The sequence below is a fragment of the Chanodichthys erythropterus genome, chromosome 11, assembly GCF_024489055.1.
Source record: "Chanodichthys erythropterus isolate Z2021 chromosome 11, ASM2448905v1, whole genome shotgun sequence".
Lineage (NCBI taxonomy): Eukaryota > Metazoa > Chordata > Actinopteri > Cypriniformes > Xenocyprididae > Chanodichthys > Chanodichthys erythropterus.
In genome coordinates, this window is record NC_090231.1 from 18,813,492 (window position 1) to 18,833,185 (window position 19,694).

Here is a 19,694-nt window from a genome sequence, read left to right on the forward strand (position 1 = left end):
TAATAATAGCAATCGCATGACACGAGGTGACACGATGGAAAGAGGTTTTATTTTAATGTAAGAGAGCAGGCCTAATAAGGTTTTTGGGATGACCAAACGTGGACATGTTGAGAAAGACTCTGCGCTCGCTCGATGGTGTCACACACATGGACCCGCAGCATCATTTTTCAACTGCACGCGTTTGATTCCTCAATGTATCAAAAGTCACGAGCTCACAATGAACGCACACGCGCTGTCAAAACATCTGCAGCTACACACTTTTGTTGTTGTTGCTTTACGGGAAAACGGTTACTTTACAAACAACGCTGCGGCTGCTGCTGTTGTTGTTGTTCGAAATTGGCAGTTACCTATTCATAATAATGGTGCGACCACGAAACGATTAAGCGAAAACTGACCATAAGCACTGACATAACACACATTTTAACACGGTCAATGAACAGTGCGGTGTCAAGCTGAAGTGTTTAAGCGAATGCCGACCCCTTTTCGCTCCCGTCTTTTCTTCTATCCCAACTTCTTTCACCCAGTCCGAAACCTCTCAGAAACTCTGGGCAATATTTTACCTTTTCTGCTGTCAAAAATCCAACTAGGGCGATCGGGTGTGCCGGTGACGGCGTAGGTTTCCTTGTTTCGAGTCGGAAAGATAATGAAATCGGTATCTTTTGCGATTGAATTTTGCAAATATCCACTATGTAACTTGCGAGTTTCCCTTAGGCAGACATTTTTGCTTGGCGATAACCGAAGCACAACGATGACATTAGAAATTGTGTCCTTCCGCCAGCGCCGTAGACTTGAGCGTTCTTCAACGGTGCGGATGAATATCATGTGTGGCGAATCATACAACCTTGCTAGGGGAGTAAAGGACCACTGGAGCACCTCCTAAAATCAGTTTGGTTTACCACCCAACTCCGTTCACATAAATGTGGGCTTCGCTTGGTATGTGTTTTATTAGTATTGGGAGAAATTGAGCCTATTTGAAGCATGGGATACATAATTTCAGCTGCAATAAGTGTTCTGCTGGAACAAGTGCAGAAGCAGACATGCAGAGAAGACCGTTTGAACTATTGCTCACTCCTCCAAAACTATGCATTGCTCAAACCTTATATAACGAGACCTAACTTTGATCACCACACATTTGATTTTCTTTCTTCATCATCTGAACTGGAATTCTCTTATGTGCCACTGCATGCACAAGAATAAAACAGTCAGCCACAACAGTTCAACCCAAGAATAGACAGAGCAACAGCATGAAAAAATTATAAACAATTGTGCAAAATATAGTATATGCATAGGTTTATTTATGATAAGTTATGTGATAAGTTATGAAATATAATAAAAAATATATGATTGTTTGCAATAATGTTATTGTTGTTATTCATTTTGGGACTTGTGTTTTATAAAAATAGATTCTAAATAACTAATATTCTAATATATGAGTGAATATGTAAAACAGAAAAAAACAGTCTTCTGTGTTGTCAATATAAGCATAGCCTACTTAAAGAAAAACAAAATAAAGTGTGCTGTAAAATTAACAGCATCTTAATGGCAATTCCTGCAGTGCCTGACTTGAACTACAATAAATTATGATAGCTGTTCTGTTTGTATGCTGTAAATTACAATGTGCTTAATATTACAAAATAATATTATACAATTACAATGTGCAAAATAATGATATCCAGTATATCCAAAATAGTGATATTAAGTAAAATAATAAATTAGGATACTTCATAAAGAACAGAGAGAACAGGGGGAAAATGTTACTAATCTTTACATGCATTCAAACATTAACCAACTTTAAACAAGTTAATTAACAGATATTTATCTTTCAAAAAGCTACAAAAAGAATGTCACAGACTAATTGCCTGTCCAGAACAAAGGGCTGCACAGTTTAATCTCACTAAGCCAAAACAGTTTACAGATGCCATCCAAAAAAGCTCCCTTTCTTTCTAACTTTCTGAATGAAAGAATATGATGTAGCCTGTCATCTGCTGGTGATGATGACATTCATTATTAATAAAGGGCATGCATCCAAACCATCACAATACTCATAGTGCCACCTGTTGGTCAAATAAACAAAAGCGAGACGAGTGTTAAAGTTGCTACTTGACAAATTGAGCTTTTACAGAGCTGAATTATATATTATATCTTTATGATTCTGTTTAATCACCATTTAGTTGCTCCAAGCTACGACACTTTTCTGACGTTACTCTAATGTTATTGGTTGTTTTGAAGGTAATATCCATTAGTTTCCTTGAAATATTTCTAAATGTGATGTTATTTTTGTATAACATGTCACGTTGCAAGTCTTAAAATCTAAAACTCTACTAAAAGACATGTTCTGTATGTATATAGACGGCGTTTATCTTTGTTTTGGCCTAGTTTTCATCGTCTGACTCATTCGTGTATCAGTTACTTTCTTTGCTTCTCAGCACACAGTTACCTCATGTTCTGTATTTTTAATGTTGTCATAAACTGATACTTTTCAAAGAGGTAAAAAAAAAGAGTCTTGGTTCTGTGGGAGACGTGAGGCTCTTGGTTTCTCAACAATAGCCCCTCTGATTTCCCATGAGCCTCTGCTCTTCATGCCGCTGTGAGCGTGTCTGTCTGAACCAACACAGATGTTGTATGTAAATATTTCGAGATTTTAAAAGGTAAGGTTGAGTTTCGCTTTTTAATATGCAATGTTTGACTGTGTGTTATCACAATAAACCCAGTTGAACATTTTCTGTGTGGTTTGCCGTGTCTCTTTGCAGCCGCTTGCTATTTTTCTTGCTTTTAGCCTGTTAGCATCCAGACAGCCGACCTGTTTGCTAATAGATTTCTGAATAATGTGCTAAATAGAGAGTCTGTGTGTGCATGACTCTGATTTCTTAGCATTTGTGCACTTCTTTCTTGACTGCATTTTGATTCTAAGTAATATCTTGGAGTAAAACGTTGGGAATCTGTATTAGCATTTTAGCCGGTCTGTGTCTGCGGTATCAGTCGATAATAGTCTCGTGCCTGCTAGGGATAGATCACAGGTTTTTGCACCACTCTAGTTGGGCTTCTAAACTTCACATTACTTAAGTTTAGATAACTATATTCTATGTCATGTGTGCAACAAAGATAAATGAATTGAAACTCATTTCACTATCTTTATAGCATCTTAGTTTTTATGGACTCTCAAGCATTAGCTAGCTTTTGTTGGTGTACTTGCGCTGGTATGTTTTTATGTAATTTGTCGGTAGTTGATGTGGTTATGTTAACCACATAACATTGCCCTGATATCTTTTGTTTCTTCTCAGATGTCTGAGCTGTTTATGGAATGTGAAGAGGAGGAGTTGGAGCCGTGGCAGAAGGCAATTCCTGAAATCAATCTAATAGATCTGGATGATGATGAAGATGATGATGAACCAATATTTGTCGGTGAAATCTGTAGCTCCAAGCCTGCTGCCAATACAAGACCAGGTGCAGTTCAGTTTTTGGCTTACTAACACCTCTGATCTGGCCTTGTCCTTGAGATGTTGATCATTGTGTTTCTTATGATCTTCAGGTGCCGTTAACCAACAGAACCAGCGAAATGTCCCGGTTCAAAAACCCTCAATCTTAGCATCATCTCAAAAGAATCCCCAAGCCCCGCCAAACCCTGCTAGGGTGGCTACAGGTCCTACACTTATGGTCAGAGGTGCAGCCCCATCAGGAGGCAACCCCATCCTCATCCCTCTCAACACAACTCTAGGACCTCCAACAGCCCCTCAACCCATCATCATTAACAATCAGGTAGCTCTTTGCTGCTTTTTCAACTTTCCCAGGTCAAATCTATAATGTAAATCTGTGGTTTGTGCTGAATATATTTAAATTTTACCAATTATTAATTATCATTCATGAATTTGATTTTATTGATGTGTTTTCATAGGCTTGGCCCGTTTGATCAGGGTACTGAATCTTTCTTTATTAATTTAAATTACTTAATTATCATATAATCATTATCGCTTTGCCAGGGTTACATTGTGGCGTCACCACAGAATCTCAACAGCAACACCTCGTTCATCGGCTCTTTGGGGTCACAGTATCCACCAGGAACCACTTTCACTGTTGTGCCAGGTATCAATGTGTCTATGTAGTTGTTGTTTTTTCCCACACTACTAAGGTGTTTGATAACATTGAAATTGCATTTAAAAATGTCCATACATCTGATCACCAATTTTAAAGTCTTTTCAATTTAAACTAATACTAGTCTAATCAACATCAAATAAAAACAAAGAAACTAATTACAAGCAATAGGACAAAATAAAAACTATAATAAAACAAAGTCACAAAACAGACCTACATAAAAAAATTTAAGCTAGAAATGAAAATACTACATTAATTGTATAAAGCAATGAAATGTACAAAAACACTTCATAGTCTTCACTGTGTAGATTAAACTTACATTTATTCTTATTAAAGTTGAAAAAGTGATTCAGTCAAGAGCAATGATAGATTGTTTGATTAACATTGACACAGACAGCAGCTGTTGTCACTTTAAAAATGAATGCATGGATCTAATATACTGAAAAGCATGCATTTTTTTTCTCAACTGTTTGTTCACTTAAAGGATTAGTTCACTTTCAAATGAAAATTAGCCCAAGCTTTGCCATCTAATGTGTATATGACTTTCGTCTTTCTGATGAACAAAATCAGAGATATTTTAATAAATATCCTGACACATCCGAGCTTTATAATGGCAGTGAATGGGGGACCCACGAGTATGAGCTGAAGAAATGGACTCCATCCACATCCATCCATCATAAACGTGTACTCCACATGGCTCTGGGGGTTAATAAAGGCCTTCTGAAGCAAAGCAATGCATTTGTTTAACATATTTAACAAGTTAAGAAGTAAAATATCTCACACACGGTTTTGCCATTCTCATGTAAATCTACATGAGATTTTGAAGTACATGTAGAGTAACAATGCATCCTTCATATCTCTGAAAAGTCTTTAGTTTTGTCATATTTATAAAAGAGAGATATGCTAAACCGAGTCTTTCTGAAAAAAGCCAAGATCCTGGAGGTGTGTCTGCCGTCAGTGCCGTGGGCCGAGCTAAAGAGTCATGAGCGCGCGCAGCTTCTGCGTAGAGAGATCGCATGCTAGCTGCGACATCATTATAAATAAAAAGGAAACGAAAACGTTTGTGTTGTTTACATTATATGCACTTGTGCGCCGATTGCCAACAAAACACAGAAATCATCACCGAATTCCCGGGAACAAACAAACATATGTGCACAACTCCGGTACTGCCTCGGAAAAACAAACTTCATCCACTGTTCCCTTAATGCTGGGTTCTTTGGGAAGCTGAAAAAGGTAATCTTTCCCTCACAACCAAAAACACACTCCTTTGTTGACAGGAGCTGCATCTCATTTCGAAGGCTGCGTCCTCCGGAGGTCGCATTTGAAGGCTGAATACTTCATCAAGGATGTCATATTTAAGAAAAGTAACCGTAATAAAATTGACTGATATTCGCTGTGAGGTGTAAAATACTGTAATTTCTTTCTTACGTTGCAATCTAACGGTTATTTGTCTTAAATGAGACTGCCTCGATGATGTATGCAGCCTTCAAAGTGTGCAGCCCCTGAAGTGGACACAGCCATTGTTGAAAAATTTCCGAAACGCGTTGATGGGCGTGCTCTGGAGGTGTGTGTGTGTGTGTGCACGCTTATCAGCAAGTAGTGCCTTTACAAGGAGTTGTGCTCTCTTTTGACGTCATACAGGACACACTCTATAAAAACTCTCAGAATCCTGTACCGAAGTAGTGGATTTGGCACAGAAATACTACGTCATACGTCCAACTCGTGTTTTGAAACTTTGGCGATGTTTAGCATGAGAATGCAACTCTTTAACAGTGTAAATAAGTCAGAATGCAAGAAATAGCATTTCACCTTCCCTTTAAGTATTGGGCGTAATGCATTAACTCAACAACGTCTGCTCTTAGAGCAACATAACACACATTCTTCTTTGTGATCTCATGGAAGTGCGTTGGAGATTAATATTTTGTAAATAAAGTGGCAAATTGTGTTTGTTTGTTTTTTCCCCAAACAAAGCACTCACGTCGCTTCGTAAAATTGAGATTAAACCACTGGAGTCACATAAATTTTTTTTTTTTTTTTATGATATCTTTACAACATTTCTGAGGCTTGAAAGTGGTACACTATATTGCCAAAAGTATTGGGACACCCCTCCAAACCACCCCTCTTCAGATTAGCTCAAGAACAGTGTGTAGAGAGCTTCGTGGAATGGGTTACCATGGCTGAGCAGCTGCATCCAAGCCTTACATCACTAAGTGACCCCTTCCTGTCCCAACATGACTGTGCACCAGTGCACAAAGCAAGGTCCATAAAGACATGGATGAGTGAGTTTGGTGTGGAGGTACTTGACTGGCCTGCACAGTCCTGACCTCAACCCGATAGAACACCTTTGGGATGAATTAGAGTGGAGACTGTGAGCCAGGCCTAGCCAACATCAGTGCCTGACCTCACACATGCGCTTCTAGAATGGTCAAAAATTCCCATAAACACACTCCTAAACCACGTGGAAAACCTTCCCAGAAGAGTTGAAGCAGTTATAGCTGCAAAGGGTGGGCCAACTCCATATTAAACCCTACGAATTAAGAATGGGATGTCATTAAAGTTCATGTATACGTAAATGATTTTGGCACTTTATACTTTTGGCAATATAGTGTATGGAGACTGTCAGTGGAAGTACGGAAAGCTCTTAGATTTCATTAGAAGATCTTAATTTGTGTTCAAAAGATGAACTACAGTCTTACGGGTTTGGAGCGACGTGGGGGTGAGTAATTAATGACAGAATTTACATTTTTGGGTGATTTAACCCTTTAACATAAATATTAATCGGTGAACATAAACAGAAGCTCAACCATACTTGCTTGACGTACGAGAACTTAATTCTTTGATTCATGTGGAAGCTCAAACATGCTGCGTAACACACAAGAATGAACCTCACTGGTCAAACATGCTTTAGCTTCCGTTTACCGCAACTGATATGTAGCTAAATTTTCGTTTTTGGGTGAACTAACCCTTTAATGTTCTTGAAAAGGGTCTCTGACTTTGAATGTGGTATTGGCTACATTTAAAAACATAATATGAACAGCCATACACAGATATCAGATCTGAGCATTAAATCAGAATTGAGCACTAACACCGTGTCTACACCGGACACAAGCGGTGCGACATGTTAAATTACAATAGAAACCATTATAATCAGTAATATTGTCTACACTTGATGCGGTGCGGTGTGATGCGACACTACAAATTCCTGAAAGTAAGCGGATTCCCGTTCTATTTCTGACATAGTCCAAGTGCTTTGCAATGGTCGGTTTGTCAGGTTCAGTGAAGATGGCTTTTAGCTGTTTAGCGGTTGTGGCGTGATGCTGTCTACACCGTGCGCGACCAACCGACTGTTGCAAAGCACTTGGACTAGATCAGAAATGGAACAGGGAATCCGTTTACTGTCGGGAATTGTCGTGTCGCACCACGCCACACCCAGTGTAGACAATATCACTGATTATAATGGGTTGTATTGTCTTTGGATGCATCACGGCGCTCGCGTCCAGTGTACACAGCTATTAGCTGTCGCAGTGTGATGTAATGCGACAATAGTCGCGTCTGGTGTAGACACGGTGTGAGGCTTGCTATGCTCACCAAGATAAAAAATACAGTAAAAACTGTAATATTCTGAAACATGATTACAATTTAACATGTTTTCGTTTTGATTATATTTTAAAATGTAACTTTGTGATTGCAAAACTGAATTTTCAACATCATTACTTCAGTCATCACTGACACATGGTCCTTCAGGAAAAAAAAATTCTAAGTTGAAATCAGTTGTTCTGCTTAATATTTTTTTTTTATGGAGACCCTGATACATTCAGGATTTTTTGATGAATGCTAATGAGGTGAATTGGTATATGATACTTTCTTTATTTTGTGTTTGTTTCCCAAGCAGCTGGTCAGCAGATAGTGCCGCAGGTCAGTGCTGCACCAAAGCCAGGGGTCATTCACAGGCCTCAAGTGCAGCTCATCCAGGACAATGTGGTGACCTTGTCCAACGTACAAGCCCCGGCTAATCTTTCTCCTCAATCCCACACTACTTCAGTCTCTCAAAACACACCAGGCGTCTCTCCAACTATAGTTAAACAAAAAACTTTGCAACCTATGAACAGCAGAGGTAAGCCTGTGTGTGTGTTTGGAATAAAGCTGTGAAAAGTGTTTCTAATGTCTCAGCTGTATTAGTGTTTCTAGGTTAGTGTTTTATTTACCAAAATGAAAGGTTGTAAATTACCGTCCACCCACCATCATTTTTGGATGATTGAGCCACTGCAATTAAATGTAACCGTTTTATTTATCTATGTGGAGAAACCATCCACAAAGATGAATTTTATCCATGCACTTAGCTACAATTCAATAAAAAAACTATAAAAATATACCAAATCAACTAGAAAATCTAGAGGCCTTTTTGAAAGAGTTTTTTTGTTGTTTGTTTGTTTTTGTTGTTTTTCTTTGTGAATAGAGGCTTGATTAGTCATTTTTGCTTTTTTATGACCCACAGATAATGGCACAATGATAAATGACATAAACAGTGTGAGCAAAAGAGGTAAGCTTGACATGGATAGGTTTTTGTCCATTATGTATTACAGGATTTCCAGAAGCAACAATATGTTCATCTTTTAATCTTCCCCCCCCCCCTTCTTTGACAGCTGTAGAAAATTTCTCCTACACAAAGAAATGTCCCAAGTGTCAAGATGTGTTTGGCTTTCAGTTTTTAAAAAGTCATATGAAGGTTGGTTTGTTTACTGTCTTCTTTTGTTTCCTGTATTAACCGCTTTGAGTTTAATCAATTTCAAGCTTCAAAAGGTTCATTAAGACATCATAAAAGTAATCCATATGAATCAAACCATTTAATCCAAGTATTCTGAAGAGACAAACACTTTATGACACTGGTATTGTTCATTTGGCGGTCACACTTGTTGTTCATGGTCAAAAGTGAACGAGCACCAGAAATGTAACTTTTTTTATTTCCAGTAAAATTAATGTAATATATTTTTGTTCAACAATATATAATTTTTTTTTTTATTGTTTTATATTCCAAGAGAATCTCATGCTACTAATTAATATTTATGCAAAAATATTCAATAGTGCCATACGTTTTAACATTAGATGTTAAATATTGATGCTAAATCCACTGTTTTGTATATAACTGTTCTATAGTCTATACAGTATTTAATGCAGTTACATTAGAAGTAACTAATTAAATTACAGAAAAATTAAAAGTAATCCCTTGCTTTTTAAGTAATTAAATTACAGTAATTATTTAGTAATATATTACACCCAACACTGATTGTAGTTTTGAGATATGACGCTCTCCTTCCCCTCCTCTTCTTCAGCTTTGCTGCCCTGAATTGGATTCGGTATTCCCTTCAACATCAAAGCCTGACAAACAAGCCGTCTCACCGAAAGTCATTGAGACTGAAAAAGGCAAACTGATCATGCTGGTTTCAGACTTCTACTATGGGAAATGTGAAGGGGATTCATCTCTGATTTCCAAGTTCAAGTCCTACACTAGCTTCAAGTGCAACAGCTGTTTAAAAATGCTCAAGAACAATATCAGGTATAGTTGTATATTTTATACAGTATATTTGTTTGAATGTTAAAGTTATGCAAAAAACAAACAAAAAATAAAATCCATTGTAACACTATTATATGTTATTGAAATACCATTTCAGTCAGTGGCCAAGTCTGGTGCTAAGGTCTCTATAGACCTTAGTCCCGGTAGATGTTATTTAATTTGTCACAGATGAAAATGCTTGAAGTAATCCTAGGTTTTTTTTTGGGTTTTTTTTGGTGTAATTGTTTTGGTATGCACGGGAGCAATGTGACGCATGCGGGTTAGAGGGAACATTGCTCATGAGAGTCATTAGCTACAGGAGATGGAGAGAGCAATAGTTAGAGAGAGAAAGAGACTGGGGGAATCAGCCATTCTCAGACCCCATCACTGGATTCCCACTCAGATGGATGACATTATCAGACCCCCGTTCCCTCTAGGGGCCCTAGATGAATAATGGAAGGTAGTTTGGCTGCTATAAGAACTGTTCTTGTGATTAAATAACTTTACTCAGCCACGGCGTGAGAAAAGCCTCAGTAAGCTCCTTTTAATGGGGAGGCGCGTTTGCAGCGCACCCCAAGTTCTGGCGGCGGGGGTCACAGTTCAGCCGCATAAAAATCCCTATTAGGGGAGCTGAGGTTGCAGAACACGCTGACTGAAAAATTGGCCGTTCAGCGTCAGGGCACCAATGGCTGGTGAGGCAGAGAGGATAGAGGCAGCCTGAACAACACATCATTAAACAAAGAAGCAGTGCAATATAATTGCTGGTATGATAATGGCTATTATGCACTGTTAGAACGTGAACTTTAAGTAGAATATTTGCTAATTTGTCTCGCGAAAACCCTTGGGAGCTCAAATGCTTCTTGAGTACACGCGCACAGGCCTCGCACTGTTCAAAGGTGACTTTTAATAGCGTATGTTTGTAATTTGGCTAATTATATTTAACTGTGCATGAGTTTTATTTTGTATTCCCAAAGGACACTGAACATTAGCTATTTTAACTTTGGCATTTTCTCTTCCCTTCAGACGTGTTTGATGAATTACGGTTTATGATGAGTTGGTAGTTCATGTACTGCTCATTTGTATCTTGTAAATCTAGTGTAATCGTTACACAAAGCTGAGGTATGACCCGTTTCAAAAATAGGATGAGAACTTCGGTTGCAACATCTGAAACGGCATGATTCTCAGAGGATGCTAAGGGTCTATTTTTAGATGCTTTTTGAAAAACAAAAGGAAACTCCACTCCTGAGAGTGTAGACACTTTGTGGTGGTTTACCTGTTTGAATGTTGTACATCTGTTTGACATTCACTTCCTTGCACATCAAAGGCTTTCCTGTTTAGTCGTCACACCTTTGTCAATGGTGGTCCCACTTGTCAAACTGAGTTCTCCCCAGACAGCAGCTGTTTGTGGAGCAGGGCATTTACCTTAAAGAGTATCATTAATGTCACAGGTTGCAGGTGTACCCAATGCCTTCTCACTCTTACTCTCTTGAGGCATGCTGCAAGCCAATTTGGAACAACTCAGTTTTGGTTGCGAGTATCACACCTACTGACTTTTTTTTTTCTCAGAAATCTCTGCACACACACTTAAAATAATGGAAGAGAGGTGACAGACTTAATTGAAACTTGCACAAGCATAAACATTTGTAATAGACTGAATTGGGTTTTGTTTTATTGTGTGACTTTACTCTGTGTGTGTGATTGTATATCTGTCCTTTTGGGGCTTGCTGTAGCTTCCGTTATTTTATTAGACGTTTTAAAAAGGATAATATGACACAATCACCATCCATAAACAGTGTTTGCGGTATGTGGCTTTGCATGGCTGTGCAAAATGTTGGGGTCATTGCAACTGTGAGTAATAATTTTAAATGTGTCAAATTGTCAGTCGACAGGGCAAATAATTTTCCAGGGAGTTGGTCACTCGGGCTGTTAACACCCACCCACTGAGAGATGTGGCCCTCTGATTCTTCAACTGCTATGTAAATGAAGGCCACAGCTGAAAATTAGCCTTTATCTGGACTGCTTCACTTCATTTTTGCTCGTTCTCTCTTTGTAATGACATCCTTTGCTCCTCGTCATCTGTTTTTTTTTTTTTTTTTCTTACTCAGGTTCATGAACCACATGAAACATCACCTGGAATTGGAGAAGCAGAACAGTGAGAGCTGGGAGAGTCACACTACATGTCAGCACTGTTACCGGCAGTATTCAACTCCATTTCAACTGCAATGTCACATAGAGAGTGCCCACAGTCCCTTTGAGTCCACCAGTAAGTCACAACACTTTAGTCTTTCCCCATTTAAATGGGTGGTTCTGGACAGAATAAAGGCCCATTCACACCAAGAGTGATAATTAGGATGACTATATTAGTGTCCACACCAACAATGTTCATCAGCTGTGAAAAAAAAAAAAAAAATGAATGAGAATGATAAAATACGTAAAGCATCAATTTCACACCAAATGTAGTCTTTTACACTGACAAAGCTTAAAAAAACTGCACAATGCTTTCTGACAAAAACTTAAAGGGTTAATTCACCCAAAAATGAACATAAAATGAAAATAATGTCATTTATTGCTCAACCTCATGTCGTTCTACACTTGTAAAGCCTGATTTATACTCGACGTGTCCGCATGTTCGCTTGTGTGCACGTGACAAAAGTGATGTCATCGGGCGTTGGCGGAATATAAACACAAATGATTGCCTTGTACGTGCTTCCGCTTTCCGTATTCTCCAAAAAGCTTATGCTGTATGTCCTGCGCCTTTCCTATTCAACTTATGGAACGAACGTGGGGCCAGTTCCATTTTTTTCCCGTAAGAAGAATAGGGAAGGCGTAGGACATACAGCGATCATTTGTGTTTATAAAGCTTATACAGTTGTATTTTTGTAGAAAATGACCGATTTTTTTTTATTTATTTTTTTTTTTTAATTTATTTATTTATTTTTTTTTGCCTCATTCCTCATCAGGTATTGTTTAAAGCCATTTGAAGCCGTACTGAAACTGTAATTTTGACCTTCAACCGCTTGGAGGCCATTGAAGTCCATTATATAGAGAATAATCCTGGAATGTTTTCATCAAAAACCTTAATTTTTTTTCGACTAAAGAAAGACATGAACATTTTGGATGACATGGGTGAGTAAATTCAGGAAAAAAGCAGTGTCTTAAAATCGGCTCATCACTATATTGTTGAAAAGTCATTATTTTGTTTTTTGGCACACAAAAAAATATTCTCATCGCTTTATAATATTACGGTAGAACCACTGAACTCACATGAATGGTTTTAAATATGTTTTTAGTACCTTTATGATTCTTGAGGTTTTCAATGGCATTGCTGTCTTTAGAGGCCTCACTGAGCATTTGGATTTAATCAAAAATATCTTAATTTGTGTTACAAAGATGAATGAAGGCCTTACGGTTGTAGAACAACATGAGGGTGAGTAATAAATGAAATTATTTTTATTGGGTGAACTAACCCTTTAAGTAAGAACTTTCCTGGAGGACTTGAGGTTATGTTAAAATAGTCATTGATGGTGTAATTGGAATGATATTATTTCACCAGAGTTGATGGTTTTGAAATATTTAAGTGTAGTGTTATCTTTTCTTTCCCCAGCCAACTGTAAAATATGTGAATTGGCTTTCGAGACGGAGCAAGTCCTTCTAGAGCACATGAGGGACAATCACAAACCTGGAGAGATGCCCTATGCCTGTCAGGTAAAGCTTCATCAGTGCTCTGTGTAATTTGTATTTCGAATACTTGGTTCTCACTTTGTTTTTGCTCTCTTGAAGGTTTGTAACTACAGGTCCTCCTTCTTCTCTGATGTGGATAACCATTTCCGCACAGTTCATGAAAACACTAAAGACCTGCTTTGTCCCTTTTGCCTGAAAGTCCTTCGCAGTGGCCATATGTACATGCAACACTACATGAGACATCAAGTGAGTGTATAACCTCATAGGTGTGTTTCTATTTGCGTTTTGCATGGATATGGAAGTGGATTTATTGCCGCCTTGTATAATAATTTAAACCAAAGACCATGAGTCTTTTTGACATGTTGTTGGACAAGACATCATCTGTTTCTTTTGGATTTGGAGCTTGAGACTTCACTGATCTGAAGTCAGCACAATGTGCAACTCATTTGTGTGCTGCCCTATTGGCTCTCACTCTAAGGTTGGATTGATTTGGTTGTCTGCCGAACACCTTGGTGCAATATATAACAGGCTGACAGTGGCGGCTTACTCTATTCACCTTCTTGGTTATTCCTTGTGGGCTTCTCCCTGGCAACAGCAAACCAGATTAACCACGAGTCAGATCAGCCAAGAGCAAGATTTATAACCAAAACAGTAGTGCACGTGTTGGTGGAATGATGCGGATTAGAGACATGGCTACTAAGTTAAACTTGATTTTATGGCATTTTCCTCAAATAACAGTATAAAATACGGCCTGAAACTATATAGTGCATAGTTTTTAGAAGAGTCCAATCTTTATTTTTTTTTTATGTTTAATTTTTTTATCAGTAAATATTATTAAACATCAAAATTAAATTGATTTTGTATAATGTTCTGTGTTCTTTTATTGTATTTTCTAGAAAAAGGGGATTCAAAGATGTGGAAAGTGCAGATTAAATTTCCTCACCTACAAGGAAAAAGTGGAACACAAAACACACTTCCATCGAACCTATAGGAAGCCAAGAAAACTTGAAGGACTGCCTCCAGGAACCAAGGTCTGCTTAAAACCAAAACTTTTAAAATTGAAAGTTAAATAACTAGATCATCTAGATTCTAGACTATAATATAAACTATACTGTATAATCACAGATGATTTGGGATTATACTTTCCATTAGTCCTTCTCATTAGCATAATTTTATCTTTTTAGGTGACAATTCGGGCCTCAGTTTCTGGTGCACCAATGTGTTCTGATGCGTCAAGCAAATCCTACATAATACCCACAAGTCCTGAAACGGCCAAACAACCTGTCAGAACACCAGCAAACACAACTAAACCAAACATAAATGGAGGAAGAGCAAAGACTACAAACCAATTCAGCTTCAACCGAACCATCCATAATAATGAGCTTAAACGTTTGAAGTGAGGATTCTTAAGCCCAAAGTATACTTCAGTTTTGACGCAAACATGTGTACAACAACAATGTTGTTTAGTCTCTTCCATTTCTTATTCAAATGTGAAACAGTGGTCTGGGGCAGTGTTGCCACCTTGTGGACCAACTAATTAGTTCAAATTTTTAAAAAAAAATATTTAAAAGGGATAGTTCACTCAAAAATGAAAATTATCCCATGATTTACTCACCCTCAAACCATCCTAAGTCTATATGACTATCTTCTTTCAGATGAACACAATTGGAGTTATAGTAAAAAATATCCTTGATCTTCCAAGCTTTTTAATTGTAATGAATGGCGCTCACAATTTTGAAGCCCAAAAATAGTGCATCCATCCATCATAAAAGTATTCCATACAACTCCAGAGGGTGAATAAATGCCTTCTGAAGCAAAGCAATGGGTGTTTGTAAGAAAAATATCCATATTTAAAACTATAGAAACTACGCACGTCGACTTACGCCAAGAGAGTAAATTCTGAAGCGATGTATCACGTAGGATGTAAGAGTAGCTTAAGCTTAGACTGCTCTCGCGGTTCAAACAAATAAGACTGGTCTACAAATTCAAGCTCCTCTTATCCTCTTATTATCTTTTAAAAATTGTTTCTAGACTTCTTTAACTTCTAACTAGACCAGTGTTGTGTTTTGCTCTATCTCAGGTCAGAGGTTACTCTTTTGGTGTCAAATCGATTTGCGTTGGCCATCTGCCGGAAGCTAGTTATATTAGATTATGGATATTTTATGAATATGGATATTTTTCTTACAAAAACCCATCGCTTCACTTCAGAGGGCCTTTATTAACCCCCCGGAGCCGTGTGGATATCTTTTATCATGGATGGATACACTTTTTTGGACTTCAAAATCAAGAGCGCCATTATAAAACTTGGAAGAGCCAGAATATTTTATAATATAATTCCGATTGTATTCGTCTGAAAGAAGAGTGTCATATACACCTAGGATGGCTTGAGGGTGAGTAAATTATGGGATAATTTTCATTTTTGGGTGAACAATCCCTTTAAAGCACGTGCAATCTGGGTACATACATGCATACTATGCTGATGATGAAGTTTACATACACCCTAGTGAACTCGTAACAACCAAAGTATAATAAAATTAAGAGCCTCTATGCTAAAAGGTATGTTGATGAGTATTTATTCTTCACAGACTTCCAGTTGGAGGAAATAAGTGTGTCGAGTGTCTCTCTGAGGTTATGGACCCTTATGTTCATTATCCTTTATCGCTGAAGTGCACTATATGCAAGTTTAGATCAAGTTGCCAGAAGGCATTCAAACAGCATATGGTCAGGTAAGAGGAGAACATGAATGAATGAACAGTTCCAGGTGACTGTGATCAGATCTTTTGATAGTGGTGGTCTTCTCATCTGCAGGTTTCACAACAGTTCTTCAAAAGTACGGTTTGGAAAAGCGAGGAAGCCTCCACGTGGGTTGCGGTGAGTTTTGATATATCACATCACAGTTTACTGTGATAGAGGGGTTTATTTGGATGTGAACTTGCAGAAAGTGATTTTTTTTTCTTTTGTTCAAGGAGTCTAACCCTGGTGTGTCTTAAGTGTGATTTTCTGGCAGACGCCTCTGGTGCTGACCAGATGACCGAGCATTTGCTAAACAGGCCGAACCACTCCTGCCAAGTCATCATGGAGCCAGGTATGACGCTTGACCCTCAACTCGCTGCAGAAATATTGCTTTTCACTTTGTGATGTCAGATTGTCTTACTTGCATACTATTTTCATTTCTTTAAAGTTGCCAATGGAGGATCAGAAGTAAACAGGTGAGAAAGTTTTGTATTATCAGCTATTTATTGGTTTTAGTATCATTTTCCGTTGTTTATTGCATGTAATTAAGATATGTTAAAGGTTTTAAGAAATTAAAAATCATGTGTATTTTTAAAGCTTGCATCTGTTTTAAAAAGTTAGTGGTGTTATTCTCAACGTTCTGTTCTAATTGTTAAACGCATGATGTATTGGTGTACAGTGACACCATATGCTTATTTGTATTTTTGTTAAATGTAGAGGTTAGAGCTGTGAAAAGAGGAGAGTAAAAATAGACTGGAAAGTGTAGCTTGCCTGATTGAGACAAATTACCTTTTCTGATGAAACAGGGATATGACTACAGACCCCCTGACCTATGAATTGTTTGGAAATATCATTTGTTATAAAAAATGATCTCTATTTTTTCATTAGTGTAATTGGGATGCCTATTAAGTGGTATTCAGGAGACCTTGCTTAAATTAAAATGGGAGTTTTGCCATTAATTAAAGCTGAAAAACACATTCTTATTAATGTGGACCACAGAGAAATGCTTATGAGTGGCTCTGAAAGGGAAGTGGGAGAATATTTGCATTACTTTTTTTTCTTTCTCTTTCTAATTGAAAAAGAAAAAAACAACTTTAAAACAGAATCACTTACTTGTATACTTAGACATTTTCCATTAGGTTTCAAAGTTTTGTTTTTTTCCTGTCTAGTTTGCTAAGACTTATGTTGTGCAGTTGAGTCCTTGAATTTAATGAATTCTGTAATGAGAATTTTTTCCTCCCAAAATCAAATAATAATAATAAAAAAAAGATTTGCTTGCCCCACTTGTCATTACTGTAATTAAAAAGAAGAAAAATCAATACTGTAATCCAGAGGGACAAACGGTAAAATGTATATTCGGATGATAGTATATTAGTGTAGTAATGCCTTTAATTTCTTCTTAAAATAAATCATTGTATTAAACTTTTTTTTTTTTTTTTTTCATTGCACTGACAATCAAATGAGAATCACCTTGGGAATAATAAAAATGACAAACACTCAAAAATTAAAATGTACATATGCATTGCAGTAATAAAAAATTCAGGAGGTAATTGTCATAAATATCACAAAGCCTAAAAATCTTGCAAATGATCCAAAAAACATACTTTATTGTATTAATACAAAACATATATATATATATATTTTTTTAAATTTTTTTCCCTCTTTATTGTAACTAAAAAACTGATGGTAATATTGTGAATCAGTCAGGTGATATTACAGTTCATAATTATTAATGGAGCATTGTGTGTCATTCTGTTCACGTTACTTTGCTTTTCTGTTCTTCTTTCCCCTCATAATTCAGGTCACTGGAAATCCACGATGACTCCAAACAACTCCTTCCCATTAAATCAGATTCTGAGGCTAGAGATGAGACCGAACCCATTGAGATCAGTGATGTACAAGATATACCAAACAAGGACAACGTAATGGAGGATGGATCAGAAGTCCTTGGAGCTGACAAAAGTGAGCCAGACGAGGGGAATGATGACACAATAGGGGCCACGCTCAATGATGTATCAGGGGAGGAATCACCCAAGAACCTTTCCCCTCACTCACCCTCTGAGGCACCTGCTAGCCCCATTTCTGCCCTCCCAGATTGTGGCATAACTCCCTCTGATTTTCTTTGTAAAACTGATGGAATGGAGTCTGTGAACACAGACTCGCAACTGGAACCTCTCACTCCATCCAAGGTCCTTGAGGACAACACCACTGAGAACACACAAGTGGAGATGGATGGTTAACTGCAAATCATTGCAAACAAGACTGAGGATCCCTTGAAACATCGCAAGACTCTAGAAGCAGCAGAGTTTCTCGCTGACTCGCTCTTCGTTCCCCCTTTTTTATATAAAATATACATTAATAGGAACATTTTTCTTGTATCCAAAATGAGATGAAATCAATACTGTGTAAAACATGACTTTAAAATCTTGTACTGTGTGAGTACAATATTTCTGTACTTCTGTAACGTTTGTAAAGAAGCGCCCTCTAGATTGAAACGGAGTTGCAAAGGCAGCAATGTGAATGTTCTTCTATACATATGATTATTTTCAAGTCCTTCTGTCTGTAGTTGTGGTGTCCATTTGGACTCTACAGAGGATCACACAAAACACAGACATGAAACTAACGAACTTGGAGCTGATTCCCACATCTGCCTTTTCAATTGGTGGTTTTCATAGAACTAAGAGCAAGTTAAGCAATTTCTCAGTATACTGTACTTAGGAATGATATAATGCGTCCTGATAATTTTTTTTTTAGATTGTGTTTCATGTATTATGTACTTGATCTGGATAGGACACTGCATTGAGAATCATTGATTGAGACTGAAAACATTGTAGAAATTCATTTGTCTTATTCGGTATTAAACTTTTATAACATATTCACTAGAGCTCTGCTATTAAATAGACTGATTCACAGTATTATCTCAGCCTTTCTACTGGAGACAATTTCTTGTTTTCTCAAAAGGGCTTAATTTGGTGAAGAGCACCCTCTTGTGGATTCATGCTGTGTAGTTCAATAAACAATAGCGACGAGAAGAATCATTTATGCGAATCGGTTCTTTTGAAGTTCTTTAAAAGAACCGGTTAAAAAGATTCAGTGGTTCTTTTCAATCATGCGCATTCTTCGAGGTGTATTTCAGGGATTTTCAAACCTTCGTTGCTCTTCGCTAGTATTGTACGGTTTCGGATCTCACTTTAAGCAGTTGATAAGTAGAGTAATATTACTCTGTGACCCGAGCTGGATGTTCACTAAAGTGAAACAGAAAGATGTGTAGTGCTGGCCTGGGGAGGGGAGGCTTCAAAATGTTCCCTTAACCACATGTAAGCACGTATTGCCGTGTTTCTTTGTAGAGTAGCATAAGTTCTTGTAGTAATGCGTTTATTGTTACTCCATAAGCTAAATAAGTATTTGAAACCGAAATTTGCAGCATTTAAGCAATTAGTCTACTAAAAGCTTTCTATTTCTCGCAAAAATGGCTTAACATTTGTAACTTTTCTGCTATTAGTCTATTAAAGTAGCCTCTATATAAAGCTATTAAAGTCTCCATTAATGTTTTGTAGCTTTTATTATTTGTATTATGTTTTAGGCCTACTACAGCTTTTCTAAGTTAGTGTGCTCCAAAACAACAAAAGGCAATGTTCAC

The 19,694-nt window shown here is 37.5% G+C and overlaps 2 protein-coding genes across 4 annotated transcripts in view; one reads left to right on the forward strand and one right to left on the reverse strand.

Annotated features, from left to right (window-relative positions):
- Positions 1-847, reverse strand: part of tcf12 (transcription factor 12) — a 135,837-nt gene extending 134,990 nt beyond the window's left edge. The window contains exon 1 of one of the 2 annotated variants that reach the window (XM_067401943.1): positions 561-847. The gene's annotated coding sequence lies outside the window, so the exon portion shown is untranslated. The remainder of the gene's footprint in view (positions 1-560) is intronic. The other variant, XM_067401944.1, reaches the window with a different exon arrangement.
- Positions 848-2,102: 1,255 nt separating this feature from the next.
- znf280d (zinc finger protein 280D) lies at positions 2,103-19,091 on the forward strand. Of its 2 annotated transcripts, none has more exons than XM_067401955.1 (19): positions 2,103-2,229; positions 2,486-2,648; positions 3,282-3,444; positions 3,530-3,756; positions 3,978-4,080; positions 7,979-8,203; positions 8,585-8,629; positions 8,733-8,815; positions 9,420-9,643; positions 11,746-11,903; positions 13,245-13,345; positions 13,421-13,567; positions 14,218-14,352; positions 14,506-14,717; positions 15,907-16,047; positions 16,130-16,192; positions 16,288-16,406; positions 16,503-16,530; positions 17,856-19,091. In XM_067401955.1, the coding sequence occupies exons 3-19, from the start codon at positions 3,282-3,284 to the stop codon at positions 18,292-18,294; spliced, it is 2,613 nt and encodes an 870-aa protein (XP_067258056.1). In that variant the 5' UTR covers positions 2,103-2,229; positions 2,486-2,648; the 3' UTR covers positions 18,295-19,091. The 2 variants fall into 2 exon arrangements, with proteins under 2 accessions (XP_067258056.1, XP_067258057.1); XM_067401956.1 differs by having other exon boundaries at positions 7,982-8,203.
- The last annotated feature ends 603 nt before the right edge of the window (positions 19,092-19,694 follow it).